At 33.1% G+C, this 16483-nt stretch overlaps 1 protein-coding gene across 5 annotated transcripts in view; it reads left to right on the top strand.

Annotated features, from left to right (window-relative positions):
• Positions 1 to 16483, top strand: part of LOC142317288 (pickpocket protein 28-like) — an 86362-nt gene that overhangs the window by 12397 nt on the left and 57482 nt on the right. For 2 of the 5 annotated variants that reach the window (XM_075353716.1, XM_075353717.1), the window contains exons 1-2: positions 4959 to 5091; positions 9137 to 9265. In XM_075353716.1, the coding sequence (XP_075209831.1) occupies positions 4967 to 5091; positions 9137 to 9265 (254 nt within the window). In that variant the 5' untranslated portion in view covers positions 4959 to 4966. Of the gene's footprint in view, positions 1 to 4958; positions 5092 to 9136; positions 9266 to 16483 lie in introns of those variants that run through there. The other 3 variants (XM_075353719.1, XM_075353718.1, XM_075353715.1) reach the window with 2 other exon arrangements.

Here is a 16483-nt window from a genome sequence, read left to right as displayed (position 1 = left end):
AAAAATATTAAATATCATTACTCTCAGAGAAAACAACTTAAATTGTCTCATGTACTTCAGTTCCTGAACAGGTATCATTATGAAGAGAAAATGGGACAAGTATTGTAAAAATGTAAACTATTGTTTGCATTTCTGTTTTAAAATAATGAATTATATGTTCTGTCTCAATCCAGCAAGGAAAAAACATAACAAATATTTTAAATAAAATTGTCATTACAAACTCCTTCTGTTGTTTTCTAACCTACCGTTGTTTATCAATGTTTTATGTTCCAAGAAAACAGGTATAATTATAATATAACCTAACATATAAAAAGAGATGATAAGCAAAGTTATTGTCCAGAAAGGATCGGATAAAATTTCGACAGGCACTTCTTACAATCCTCTAGCAACTTCAACCTACATAGGAGATGCTCAATAAGAATCAAAGAATTGTCCTTACGTTACCCGAAAAGTTTGTCCTAAAACATTTTTTTTTAAAACACTGTTTTATAATTTTCTTAACATTTCTTGTATTTATGGTTGTCCGCATTTTAAAAACTCCTTGAATTAAACTAAAATTAAACAATTAATTAAGATTAGATTAAACTGAAAATGACTACTAGGAAACATTAATATTAAAACAGTAGAAGGTTACTTATAAATGAATCTGGCTAATCTGTTTTGTATGACAGCTTTAACTAAGTGTCGTTGATTGAATTTAAGAAAAGAAAATCTTCATACAGGATAGGTATTACAGATATTGTTTTTAAAAAATGTCTAAAACTGAAAAAAAAAATTCTGTAGAATAAGATGTAAACAAAATTTAAATTTTGGAAAATATAAACTTTAATTAAGAGTTTAGCCGAGGAAAATTGTTGAATTTAAATTTAATATGATGGGTAGTGAAAAGTAATCCACACTCTGAAATAACTTGAAAATGGAAAAAGATATTTGAATAAAATCAAAATTGAATGAAACTACATTTTATCGGCCGCTTGCACTTCTATTTTTCAAAATACTCAACTTACAGCTCTATATTTCTCTCAATAGTGAAGTAGTTTTCTCCTCATCGGTGAAGAATTTTCGCATCTTTATCTGTTTCATGGACTAGCTGTCCGTTCATTTCATTTTTCATGGTGAAATGAATTTCACGTGTCCTTGAAGATTGTCTTTGAATTCAGAGAGAAGTAAAAATTGCAGGGTTTGACTTTCAACTTCACAAGATCCTTCTTGTGGAAACTTCTTTAAGTTTAACGTCTCTTCATACCGCACGTAATTTATAATCGTGTACATTATCGCATACATGAGCTTGGCTTCCTACAATATTGTCAAGAAATGCTGTTTTGCTTTACCGGTTCAGTGCAGACAATTTTATCGCCTCGCTATTCATAGTAGTTCAATTAATGGTTTAATTGCTACAAATCACAATCGCGGTCGCTAGGGTTTACTTGTACAGTCGATTACAGTTACTGCAAGTTGTTTAAAACACAATCGCATTTGACTCCTTTTTAATAATATTGACAAAGGAAAATTATACAGAAATCACCAAGACATGATATATTTTTAACGGGTATTGTTGTCCCAATATGTTAATACGAGTTGCTCATTGCAGTTACGTGTACTCTGGTTGCACACTTATTCTGGTTGTACTCTGAGCATTATTAATCACCTGTTCCAGATAATAATATCAATTTTTACATGAAATGATTTATCCATTAAAATATTCAGTTTGTCAACTAAGCTACAGCAAACAAGGCTTCCAGAAGTATGCGACCAGCAGTCTGAACGCGAATTAAATTCAGACATATTTTTAAATGAACAAAAAATAAGTACGAAGAAGTTCGAGTATAATTTACGATTACAAATAAATAAAATTAAAAATTTTAAAAGCCCACAACGAAATTAAATTGGATAATTAAATATTAAAATATTAATTAGAAATACTTTGAAGTGATGCCTATGTAATGCGAAAAACTATATTGAAATCGGTCCAGTAATTTTCGAGGAAAATTGTAACAGCCATGCACAAAAACACACAACCTCTTACCTCAAACACATACATCGCTGTTCCTTCGTGGGTAAATAAGAAATTACGAAATTCATACTGTCGAAATGCGTTAAAAAGTATGAATGATGACTCGGTTTTTGAAACTAACAAATTAAAAGTTAAAACGTTTAAATAGTACCGCTCCATAAAAAACACTGAACTGTTATTTCTTGTTTTACAAATTCTTAACGTACTTCCGTTTACGTTGTACATCAAGCGCGGCTACGTAATTATAAAGTTATAAATAATTTATCCGTAGCTTCGATCATATCGGTTGGCAATAATGATTTTAATAGCTGCACAGATATTTTGAAATCAAATTAATTAATCCTTAAAATACATCCAGAAGCAGGCGTTGATTCTGACCGTAATTTGGTTGCAAAAAAATGAAATTTCAGTAGAATTTTTAAGAAGGAAATATTTTAGTAGGAAAGAGATTTATTTAGGTAGGACGTAAACACTTATTAGATAATCTTCGATAATAAAAGTGAAGTATTAAAATTTTAAACTAAATTACGATGGATCTTCACAAATATTACGCACTAAAAACAGCAGAGAAAACACTTGGAAATTAATGTATAATAAGAGATATAAGTAGGAAGATATGCAAGTACCTTTCTACTTTTATATATGAAAATTCATTTTTATCGAAAACAACTACTGGTAGTATGTATTAAAAATAATTTGTCCATCCACTCATTAACCTACACGGGTGACGTTATACGATGTAACCTGGGATACATAACATTTAATTTTTACTTACTCGATTCATAGACAAAACTTTTAACCGCAACGAAAACTAAATATTTTATTACCAAATTTCACTTATTTAATCGTAATGGAACGAATAAACTTCAAAAAAAAAAAAAATTAGACGGCAGTAAAGATTTTATTTTACGATGTTCTCAGCGATATTCATCGTTAGAGTCTTTTTAGAATCAGAATATTTTTGTAAACTGAACTAGGTGATGATCGGTTACTATCAAATATTAACGTAAAACACATAACTTCCGTTTAAGTCAGCGTGTAATTAGTGAGAAATTCATTACAATGTAGAGCTTTACAGAAAAAGAACTGAATAACATAAACGACCTGTTAAGAAACTAATAAAATAACGTTTTGAGGAATTCATGAATTTATTCGTGTGATGCTTCGGAAGTCTCCAGTTATTGTAGAAATAAGTTAAAATTTTATAATTTTTGTCTACTATAGTCTAAAATTAGTAGCCCGATATTTGTTTATTAGTTTGTCTTAATTTCTTTAAAACCTATTAGTTTTAGTCTTTTTAACCCTCTAACGGAGTTATGCAGCAAGTTAAACGGAATAGTAATTCAAAAGAATTGCCGCGCTGAAATAAACTTCGGTATTTATAAACGTTATCGAAAATAATTATCGATAAAATTTACTATTATTCTGATTTTCGTTAATACTTCTTTCTCGGATAATTCTCTTGACTAATTTTAAATTGGAAATAATAATTTTTGACTACATTATAGGTACCGATCTGATGATTTATTATTAGGCTAATTCCTATCAAACAACAATTAGCTGTAACTTATAACAGACTTAGTCGGTCATGCGTATTATTTACTAAAAGTATTACTTCAGAATCGATTTAAATATAATATTAGTTAAATTAAATATTACCGTTTACGTATTACCTACATATAAATTGTAATACAAGCACATACAGCTATATATATTTTCCTAAATCGTAGCCAAATTTATGAAGTTTAATCGTCTTATTAATATTTTCTGTAAAAATTACCTTCCTCCTTGTGAATACGTACATTAATTTCCAGATACCACCCAGATTAAAATCAGGATTGTTTACGTTATTTTATATTAGATGAAAGAATAAAAGTTTATTACAAAACTATTTTTCTGCATATATTTACTTCCTTGTACGAAGTAAAGGAAGCATTGGGATCGCGAAAAATTTCGGATTCCAGATTTCACCGGAAATATCCATTTTGACCATCCCTAAATCCACTTTGACTAGTTTCGGCGTGACGTCTATACGTATGCATGTATCTCGCATAATTCAAAAACGATTAACCGTAGGATGTTGAAAGTTTGGATTTAGGATTGTTGTAACATCTAGTGTACCTCCCTTTTGGTTGCAATCGACTGAACCAAAGGTGTCCAAAAAGGCCCAAAATCCAAAAGAAATTGGATTTTGAACTTTTTCTTAACTGCAGTAATAAAGCTCTCATCGAGAGCTTTTCAACGGTACTTATTTTCATCGGTTCCAGAGTTATAGCTAATTAAATTTTTAATTAATGAAATATTTGGATCTTTGCACATCGGTTCAAATCAGACTTATCTCCTTTTATTTATTTATTATTTTTTTATTTAATATTTTTTTATTTAATTTTATTGATTTATTAATAATTAATTATTAATCTCTAATTGTAAAAAAAAATTACGATGAATAGTAATTCAATAATAGCAAAAAAAAGAAAGAAAAAGTATCATTAGTTTTTAATGAAATAAAATTTTATGTACTTTTAAAATGTGTAAATGTAAGTTAAGAGGCGTACAAGGAAGTTATATGATGTTTACATTAGATTTTTTTTTCTCGAGTGGTAGTTCTTTCAGTATAACCCCTTCACCATTTAGTTTTTCAACATTATTTCTTTAGAGTACTTCCAATCCATTATATTGTTTATACTTAATTAAAAATATGCTAATTTAATTTTTTATTATATAATTATACGATAACAGTCACTTGTTAAAAACAAATTAAAACGTATGAGGTCGCTACATTTACAACTGCGTGTCTCATTTAATAATTACATTACATAACTTAAATAAATAATGATGATGATAAACCTTGAAAATTCTATAGTAAGTTTATACTGACAATTATATTAAATATTACATTTAATCGGATAAACGAAGGGTAAAAAAATAGTTAATGGAAAAAGTATTATCTAAATGATAGGTTTATATCTTGATCGCTCACGGAACTTAACGTGCTATCAAAAGCAGCACGTGAACTTCAAGTTTGAATTATCATTATTTGTTATTTGTATAATAGACGTAAAAATGCACGGTAGCGGGTAAGTATGAGTTATTTATTTTATTATTAGAATATCTTCTTTAAAGTTTAACAAAAAAAAAAAAAAAAACGGAGTCGTTTTAGACGAAACTTATTTAGAATGATTGTGCTGATAATCTTAGGAGAATCTGCCAACTGAATGTCGGTTCTTAAAGCTGAACAAATCTGAATTATTGTAATTGAATTTATAGCCTGATTGGGAATTTAAATTTATTTAAATCATTTTAAAATACTATTTTTTCTGGATCAGTAGAGTATGCTACTGATAGGTAGCATGCACCTAGATCGTGGATACCGGTGTTCTTTGGTGGTTGGGTTTCAATTAACCACACATCTCAGGTATGGTCGAACTGAGAATGTACAAGACTACATTTCATTCACACTCATACATATCATCCTCATTCATCCTCTGAAGAATTATCTAAACGGTAGTTACCGGAGGCTAAACAGGAAAAAGAAAAGGAGGTAGCATGCACCTAACCCACCGGGTTGGTCTAGTGGTTAACGCGTCTTCCCAAATCAGCTGATTTGGAAGTCGAGAGTTACAGCGTTCAAGTCCTAGTAAAGCCAGATATTTTTACACGGATTTGAATACTAGATCGTGGATACCGGTGTTCTTTGGTGGTTGGGTTTCGATTAACCACACATCTCAGGAACGGTCGAACTGAGAATATACAAGACTACACTTCATTTACACTCATACATATCATCCTCATTCATCCTCTGAAGAATTATCTAAACGGTAGTTACCGGAGGCTAAACAGAAAAAAGAAAAGGTAGCATGCACCTAGCTACTATTTTTCCACGTTTCACATACAGTTTGCGTCACAGTCAGAAAAATCATTTTTTAGAAATTAATAACATCAGAATTTCAAAAATAAATATTTGAAAAACATCATCGTTAATCACATTTAAAACTGATTTCGAAGTCTTCTTCCTTAATGCTACCGGTAAAACTTTTGAAACTTTAGAAAAAAATAGACAAATGATCATACATACAGTTATTTAGATAAATAAAACCTCAGATTGAAGCTGATGTGGGTGACGCCGAACAATCGCTTCCTCAATGAAAAAAGTCTGACTTCTTTCCTACTCACTTTCTCTTTAATTTTTTTGGGATTCACTTACATCTCCATTACATTATTTTCCTTTAAAATCCATGTTTTTAGGATAACTATTAAAATTCGTAATAAGCAAATTTTACCAAACTTAAATCTTTTAAGTTCAATATCCAAAGTTGATTGTATAAACCTATCACGATTTGCGTTAAAAATAATAATAGTAAACAATTTAAAATTAACTTGTTATTTATCTATATATATTAATCAAAAAGAATAAATTTAGGAATTTCGGGAAAAATTTTATCGATATTGCTTTAGAACGGCATATCTGACGATATTGGATCGGTGATAACCCCAGACAGATGTTAGGGAGACGCACGCAGTACCCTGAGAAAGGAATTGTTTGGGCAGGATAAGTATTGTTTATTTTAAAATACGTGCCTTTCTGAAGGCGTTTTTCCAGGATGGAAGAAGCAGCGGCGGTGCTGGTCCCCAAGCCGGAGAGGGACCTGGCACTTCCCTCCTCATACCGGCCGCTTGCCATGATCGGTTCATCAGCCAAGGTTTTAGAGCGAATGATCCAGCAGCGGATTTTGGGGGTGGTAGAAGAGGCGGCGAGCTCTCTGCCGGCCAATTTGGCTTTCGCAAGGGAAGGCCCGCCCCGGACGCCGTGGCAGGTGTGTGCAAGATGGCGGAGAGGATTATTAAAACTGGTGGTGGCAGGATGTGTGTTCTGGTGATGCCGGATGTGAGGAATGCATTTAATAGCATTCCTCACTTATTATAATTTTGCGCTCCTTGGAGGCTCATGGTGTCCCGGAGTATCTGTGTAGGATAGTCCCGTCATACCTTACTGGAAGTAAGATGGTATGCCAGATCCAGAATGGACTGACTGGTCGAACGTGGTTTTGATAGGGGAGTACCATAGGGCTCGGTCCTTGGACCGACGCTCTGGAACCCGGCATACGATGGCGTGTTCCGGGTTGGCCTTCCCTGGGAGTTACGTTTTACGGATATGCTGATGGCCTGGCAATGGTGATTGATGCCCTCACACAGAGGGAGACTGTCAATAAGATACATGACTTTCATTTGGCGATTAGGGCGTGGATGGAGACTGCCGGACTGGAGCTAGCACCGAAGAAAACTGACCGTTAAGTAAACCGCCATTAAGTATCTTAGAATCTGGATAGACCCCAGACTCCGTTTTGAAGTTCATGCCATTGAGGCAAGTGATAAGGCTGATAGGGTGCGACGGCTGATCGTGAGCCTTCTTCCAAACAGAGGTAGACCTCAGCAACAGAGAAGGAGGTTACTGGTCGGAGTTCCTTATTCCTCTCTCCTTTATGGAGCCGAGTTGTGGTCGGGAGTAGCTAGTCACCGTAAATACAAAGGGAAACTGGAGTCCTTCCACAGGAGGTGCTGTTTGCGAACCATATCAGCGAATAGAACGGTGGTGGAAGTGATGGCCGGTCGTATGCCGATAGACTTGGTATTGCTGCAACGGAAGAGAATAAGCGAGTTTGGGAATTTGCAGCCTGTAGACAGGAAATTGGCAATTAAGACAATAATAGGTGATCTCATGGAATTGTGGCAAGAGAGATGGGATCAAAACGTGACGGGTCGGTGAATACATCGCCTCATGGTGATTTGAAGGGGTGTTGTGAGAGGGTGCATGGCTCGTTGGGATACAGTGTTATGCAGTTCCTGGCGGGCCATGGCGGCTATTGATCATATCTTTATAGATTTAACTTGGACCAGTCATTTGCCCAGAAAGCGAGGAAGAATGTATATTTTGGGTGCCCACGTTTCACGCAGGATCGCTTAGAAATGTTAGAAACGCTGGATCGTGACCGTATGTTCACGCCGAATGAAACGCAAGGGATTCTGTTGGAAGGTGAGGAGAGCTGGAGAGCTGTGGAAGATTTCACCAGGTAGATGATGGCGAAACTATATGCTGCAGAGGAGTCTGGTAAGCGAAGGAGACGTAGGAGGGTGCCGGGTCGGACACGCTCGCGACTGAGCGCCTTGAGGGTTTCCTGAGCAACTGGAGGTCGCCTTGGTGCAACGAAGCCGTGGGCACTCCGTTTGTGGTGCCCGATGGCGTCTCTCGCTGTTACATCGAAGAAAGATAGTCTCCGTTTGGTAAGTAATGTGTTTTGACAGTATTGGGTATTTCTTGTAGCTTTATTGCGTTTCGTTTGATGCGTGTGAGTTTTGGTTGTTCTTTATCTGTTGGCGTGTTTGGTGTTTTTGTGCGTGGTTATTGAACTTTTTGGCTTAATTTGTTGTCTGCGTGTGACTTTTGAATTTCGTTTTGTAGTAAGTCCGTGTTTGTTTGTGTGTTCCCTGTGGTGCTTGCGGTCACCGATTGTGTGTGTGGGCGTCACCCTTTTCCTGAATTAATGCCACATAAGCGGTTTCCAGGAAGGTGGTTAGCCAGGGGTGGAGGTTCTGTAGGTAGTGCGCAGGAAAGACATACGCACTTAATAACATCTTGCGGAACCTGTTAGCGAGTCCGAGACAGCCTTGGCGCCCGTACATGGGGTTCCTCCACCTCCATTACGACCGGCCTATGTCAGCCAAGTCGTTGGTTGATTAAGCAGACCATGTTTTATTTGGTAGATGAGAAAAAAATTCAGTTAATACAAGCGATAGGTATTCATATGTTACGAAGTACTGTTTTATTTAAAAAAAAACAAACAATATAATTGAAATTTTAGCATACATATATATTATAATGTGTACATATTAGATGAGAATTTTCTTCGTAAATTACTATTAAAATTATTATTTACTGTTTGTCTCGTTAGTGTATCTTTGATATTTGAGATCAAATTGTGTTTACTTATCTTATGGTTTTAACTATAGACAATTGGAATTTATTTTTCATCTTTAACATTTATAATTAATAATAAATAAGGAATAAAACTAATTAATTTGGCAATATGTTGAAAGTAAAATGCAAAATATGTATTTTTTTTACAGTGAAATAAACGATTCACTGCCTAAACCACGAAGGCGTTTCTTGAAAAACACCTTTGAAGATTACTGTGAAGATTCAAGTTTGCATGGCGTAAAATATTTGGTGGCCAAAGATCGGCCACGGATGGAAAGGTAATATAGCATAACTTTTAAAAAAAGTAGAATAAGCTGGATTACTGCCTTAAATGGAAGATATATGTAAAGTTATGGTACTGCAGTCTATGAACGCGCCCATTATATCTTTCACGTAGCGGATATAACACAGCGACTGATCAGTGATGCGCGTAATTCACTAGAAGTCCTTCCTCACAGTCTATGAATATTCCAAATATTAAACAAGCAGTCGATCAGTTCCCTTTTCGATGAAGTGTTCCTATTCTGGTAGTTCGGTACTGGAGCTTTATTGCGAATCGGTTCAAGGTTAGTGCTACATCTGTAACAAAACGGTGGCGATTGCCACAAAATTTTCATCACTTATATGAATTGTGCTTGTGCTTAAAATCTTAACGATAAATGACTTTGTATAGCAAAACAGCAACCGAAATACATTTCTGTATTGTTCAGTCCTTTTAGAACAGAAATATATCAGGTTAACCTGAATTTTCAGCTAACACAGGAGTTTTCAAAGAACCACTGTTGCTTCACAAAATTCTCTAAATTCTTCAATTTCACCAAGAAAAAGATACTTACGTAAAAAAGGTACGTATCAGGGCTTTCAGCTAACGATAATATCGTTACCGTGGACTGAAATTTAATCGATTCGGTAGGAAGTAGTAACACTTGAGGTAATACTGTTATGAGAAAATAAGAATAACACATCTAAGGCGACCGAGTGGGAAAAAATTACAATGACAGAAAAAAAATGTGTGTGATAAATTTACAGGAGAAGGGCAAGAAATTGATTGTAAAATTATATTGTTATTTGAAATAAAATTTAATTTATTTTGAGAAATTTGTGATTAAAATATATCACTTATTAGTAATAGTTTGTATTAAAATAACAAAACAATAGTAATCGATGATAGTTACATAAGGTAATAGTAACAGTTTACTGGTGTACAAAATTAAACGATTTTCAGTTAAATAATTTCTCTATATCCTTGATAATATCCTGAAAATAAAAGAAACACCGTTTGAAGGTTTAGTACTACGGTAGTTTAAATGCTATACTAATTTCAAAATTTATTTTATATTTTTAAAATATGAATCGTTTAATTTAGGCCTAATTCAGTCCTTGAATATTTTTTGTTTGTTTGGATATAGTACCAGCACTACCTTAAATTTAAGTTCTACCGATCAAAGCACAGTAGACTTCTGATCTCTTAGTCGCTGTCATATTCTTGGTCATTACCATCCAGAAGAAGGAGATATTAGAGAACACAAAATTTTCATAGACAACTCAGAACCTTTAGGTTGTTGTAGTTTACATGGGCAGTAGGGCATATTCATGATAATTCTTCTGCTCTTCTAAACTACCAAATTGTTTGATTTATTATTAGTAACTCTGCAGATATTGAAATTCTTTGCTTTTATTTTCGTAGGATGAAGAAATCTTATAACAGTACTTATAACAGTCTTCATTTAAACTACAGCTTCGGTGACGAATACGTGGAGTTTCTACGTAATCTTGTTAAGGCAGTTTTTCATTTGGCAAAACATAATTTTGTGTTATGTATCTACTACACCTTTCTGGCTATTTCTGATTATAAAAATGCATAGGAGTCATTACTTGTATTCGTGTAAAAAACGCCAAGATTATCTGCCATCTAAAATAAAGTTCTGCAGTTTTAATACTGGGTATAAAAGTTTTTTCCAAAATCCAAAATTTAACCTTCTGATTTCTAAATGATTAGCCTTAGTTTTTGAGAATTAGCTTTGAGTAGTGGGGGTCTTTAGTTAATAATTATTTTTTTCATCTGCATTACATGTATTAGCAGTGCACCTTCTAATTCTATTTTGTTTTCTTTATACTCATGACAGCAGCGGCATGAATCGATTCAAAGATAATCTTACTACGTGCATACGTACATATTTTTGCATAATGCTGAATTTATCTCTTATCCGTCACATCACGTAAGCGTACTTGTTGACTGTCGTAAGCCATCATTTTGGGATAGACGGGACCAGATTTTAGCATCTTACATGGCCCGTCTTAAAGCAGATCCAAATCATCAAAAATTTAATGCAGTCCTTGCTAATCCTTATTTACATAGGTATGAAGATCATCTACGTTATACAGCACCTATGGGTATTTTACCCAGCGTTTACACCTTATTTTTCCCCACGTATCCCCGTTCATATCCTCCGTGGAGAATCGACCTTGTAAATTTTATTTTTGTCTTTTAGAAAATTTTTCACCGTATTATCTCCAAGATAAGACGCAGTAGTGAACATGAGATACGAATGCGATAGAGACAGATCAATCAAAGAAAATATGTTGTTTTACTAATCAATACCTGTGTATGCAAGAGAACGATGTTTTTTAGACGTTTTTTATTAAGATATAACATAGATCGGACAAAATATATTGCAGTGTGTAGTGATGGTGCAAAGGCGATATAACAGGAATAACACACTGGATTTCTGAAAAAAAATTAACGTATCGTCTTATATCAAGGGCGGAATGGACGCACTGCTTCCTTCAAAGACATGCTCTTGCTAGAAAAAATATGCCGTAAAATCTCAAACAAATTCTATGTAAGCTGTAAAAATGTTTAATTTTATTAAAATTCGACCGTTACAGAATAGGCTGTTTGCTAAACTGTGCAATAAAATGGGTGAAAAAAGTCTTTCACATACAAAATTCAGGTGGTTATCGCGGGGGAAAATTTTAACCCGATTATCGGATTGGGAAATGAATTAATAATATTTCTGCAGGATAAAAAACGGCATTCTCAGTGTCTTTGATGAATAATGAGTATATGTTGCTGTTGGCTTACTTAGCTGACGTATTTTCAAGAACGTGATAAAAACATTCTATTAATGGTAGACAAAGTTTATACTTTCATTAAGAGGCTTTATATCTTGATTATTATCTAGACTGTGGTGGGTATAGTGTCTTCTTCATCAAAATTTTTCTCAATATAATCGGAAATGAGGGGGGGAACATATTAATTTTTTGTTTTGAAGGCAAATAATCAAGATATAAAGCCTCTTAATGAAAGTATAAACTTTGTCTACCATTAATAAAATGTTTATATCACGTTCTTGAAAATACGTCAGCTAAGTAAGCCAACAGCAACATATACTCATTATTCATCAGACACTGAGAATGCCGTTTTTTATCCTGCAGAAATATTATTAATTCATTTCCCAATCCGATAATCGGGTTAAAATTTTCCCCCGCGATAACCACCTGAATTTTGTATGTGAAAGACTTTTTTCACCCATTTTATTGCACAGTTTAGCAAACAGCCTATTCTGTAACGGTCGAATTTTAATAAAATTAAACATTTTTACAGCTTACATAGAATTTGTTTGAGATTTTACGGCATATTTTTTCTAGCAAGAGCATGTCTTTGAAGGAAGCAGTGCGTCCATTCCGCCCTTGATATAAGACGATACGTTAATTTTTTTTCAGAAATCCAGTGTGTTATTCCTGTTATATCGCCTTTGCACCATCACTACACACTGCAATATATTTTGTCCGATCTATGTTATATCTTAATAAATCTAGACGGCATAAAGATGCATTTGCGTGAGCTAAAAATTCAGTTGATGCAGTACTTTCCGGAAGATAAAAATGTTTTCTTGAAGAGATGGTATTGAATTTATTTAGTGAAAACGTTTTCAGTTACTAAGTTACCGGTTGAGATTTACCACCGTTGAAATATCTGCCGAACAAACGTTACAACTACAATTCACATCTTGAAGATTGAGATATATTTTGCCTTGCTCGTCGAAGTAAATATGGAAATTTAGCCACCAAAGCAATGAAATTATAAATCCCTTTTGCCACGTCTTACCTTTGTGAAAAGGGTTTTTCGTCTAGAGTTTCGCTAAAAACTGAATATAGGAATCGTCTTTTATCATTGCTTTTGCGTGTTATTAACGTAGATCCAAGTACGGAGAAATTTTTAAATGTAAAACAAACTCGACCATCTCTTATTTTCCTTACTTGTGTACATGTACAAAAGTAAAGAAAATTATCTAAGTAAAATATTTGCAATAAATAATTTTTTTCTAATAATAATTTCGTTATTGTTTACAAGTAGTACAGAAACCTCGGGTTTGGGGCCAGGCCGACCAGTCCTGAGCACGAGCCACTGGCCCCGAACCCGAGGCTTTTTTTTCACGGAGAGCGATCGCCACTTCCAGTTAAATTCTCACCACGCAAGCGTCTATTTACAACAAAAAGCACACCAAAACACGACTCTGTTTTCTTCAATAAATCAACACGTTAAAAACTCGAGTAAATTAACGCATTAAAACTCGAGAACCCGAGTAAATTATTCAATACATTAAAGAAGATTGCACAACACTTATTAATTAGAAAAGAATAAAATTAACACATGATGTCGTAGGGAATCTCCACTCGTTTACATTCCTATATAAGTGAATGTTAACATCAATAACACATCATTATTAAAATTATTTTCATTATAATAAGAATGCATAAAACCATGAACTAGGAACGACTTGATAACGCTAGTAAATTAGTATTTTATTATAAAAATATGTCTGACAAGTACGATTTAATTACATTTTTAGATAATATAAAAAGATGATATTGAACAACTGTATAAAAAATACACATCTAATCAGTTTACTATAGAATTAATTTGTGAATATATTAAAGATGTTTTTATTTCATATCGAAAAATTCTTTATAAATCAAACAAATTGGAAAAAAAATTTTCGTGGAAAATAAATTGTTTATTCATAGCGGTTTTGATGATTTATTTGAACAATATTTTGAATTGAAACGTAAACTAAATTAAAGAAATATATGTTTCTGAATTGATGTTGCATATTCAAATACCAGATACAAAACAGGCATTAAGTGATTCTTTAATAAAACACTCGCGGAATGTTGGTGAAAAAAACTTTGTAGGTATTTATGAATTTTCAATGGATATGAAAGACAGGGTATTTAAAGCTATAAGATTACAAGTTAAAAAATATAAAGGAGACAATATTAAATATTAGTCGTTGTTGTAGAGTTGGAAAAATCTGTGTGTGATAGTGATTTTTGTAAAGTTAATTTACACAGCAGCACTCGATTTGCTTTAAATGTATGTGAAAATCAAACCGTCTTGAATGAACAGTATTTAGAAGCCTATGAAAAAATTAACGTATTTTTTGAAAGATTTATTCAAATGGGCAGCGGTTGGGTTATGAATAAAATATTAAGATTGGATCTCTCAATATCAAAATTCGATCCACTTTATGGTGGTAATAGTACATATTTACAAACACCAAAAGCTTTATTAAATAAATACGCTATAATAAATGTAAAAAATTATGATGAAAACATTTTTTTACGGTCTATTCTAGCACATCTATTTCCTAGCAATAATCACAAGTATCGTGTTTCATCCTATAAACAATTTAAAAATCGATTAATCATGAAAGGAATAGAATATCCTGTTAAAGATATTGATAAATTTGATGCGCAAAACCCAAATATTGGCGAAAATGTCTTGTGTTATGATATCGAAGACGACAAAGAATCATTTAATCTTAATGATGTACGTATAAAACTTGTGAAAGATAATCGAAAAATTGTCGTTTGGTTATTATTATTAACCGATGTTAAATTAATTCGCTGCCATTATACTCTAATAAATAAGACAAACGAATATAATGGTTTATCAAGGATGTTGAGTGGTAATAATATATAATAATAAGTCGTAGAAAATGTGAATATTTGTTTTAAATTTCGGTCAAGTGAAAGGGAAGCTAAAGAAAAGCTTGCAAAACAAATTGAAGATTGTAAACAAGGAAAGGTTCAGAGAATTACAATGCCAAAGGAATGGATCGGTGTAGGAGAGAATCGTAGACGAGGAAATGTAGTATCGTTTAAAGATACTACAACATTACGGATTGTCATTTGTTATACATGCAGATTTCGAATCGTTTATAATTTCAAACCGTATTGCAAACCCCGAACCGGGCACTAGTAATACTACAAAAACACATACTCATAAACCATCTGGATATTGCTAAGTTATTATTAATGAAAACCGTCGTATTGTCGAAGCGAAATTATACAGGACTACTACAGATGATGACAAGGTAGTTGAAAAGTTTCTAATAAATACGAATATTTCAAAATGGATTTGTCAACTAATTAAGAGTGTATTATGAGTGAAAAAGATCAAAAAATATTTGAAAACTATAACGAATGTATTATATGTGGAGATGAGAATAATGGGAAACGTGTAAGACACCATTCACATACAAGTGGTAAATTAATTGGCCCGGCCCGTGAAAATTGCAATTTAAATTGTAAACACATATCATTTATTCCAGTTGTATTTCATAATTTACGCGGTTACTATTCACATCATATTGTACTGGCGCTGAATGAATTGAAGGATAAATTTGAAATTTCTTGTATCGCAAACAACAGTGAAAAACTTGTATCTATAACACTCAAGAATCAAATATCATACCGATTTATAGATTCGTATCGATTTCTATCTTATAGTTTAGATGAATCGGTCCGTAGTTTATTTCATCATTTCGTTTATTTAGTAAGAATAATATAAGGGTTTTTCCAACAACATTTCTTAAATTTTGAGAAAATATAGAAGACATCGCGGCGATGAAAATAATAAACAAATAGATTTGAATTTGTATAATATGTTGATCTGTCAAAAATATGTTTATCCCTATAGATATATTACATCGACATCTGTTTTCAATCAAAGACAATTACCACCCATCAAAGCGTTTTATGATGATTTAAAGAGAGAAAACATCTCTAAATATGATTATGAACATGCTCAAAAAATTTGGAAAAGATTTAAAATTAAGACTCTTGGTGAACACCATGATCTCTTTATGAAATTTGGACGTTATTCTGTTGGCTGATGTATTTGAAAATTTTCGTAATAAAATGATTCGCATAAACAATTTGGATCCTTGTCATTATATAATGGCTCCACATTTATCACAGCACTCAAGGCGACAAAAGTACAATTGGAACTTGTTACAGACCCCGATATGTATTTGTTTTTTGAAACAGGCATTCGTGGAGGGATGTCGATGATTCCCAACAGTTATGCACTGGCAAACGATCCCAATATAGACAACTATGATGAAAATAAACCGACGAAATTTATTAAATATTATGATGTCCGATCTCTTTATGGACGATGTATGATGGAACCGTTGCCAGTAAGT

This window comes from Lycorma delicatula, chromosome 1 (genome assembly GCF_047948215.1).
Source record: "Lycorma delicatula isolate Av1 chromosome 1, ASM4794821v1, whole genome shotgun sequence".
Taxonomy (NCBI): domain Eukaryota; kingdom Metazoa; phylum Arthropoda; class Insecta; order Hemiptera; family Fulgoridae; genus Lycorma; species Lycorma delicatula.
This window is presented reverse-complemented; position numbering and strand designations above follow the sequence as displayed.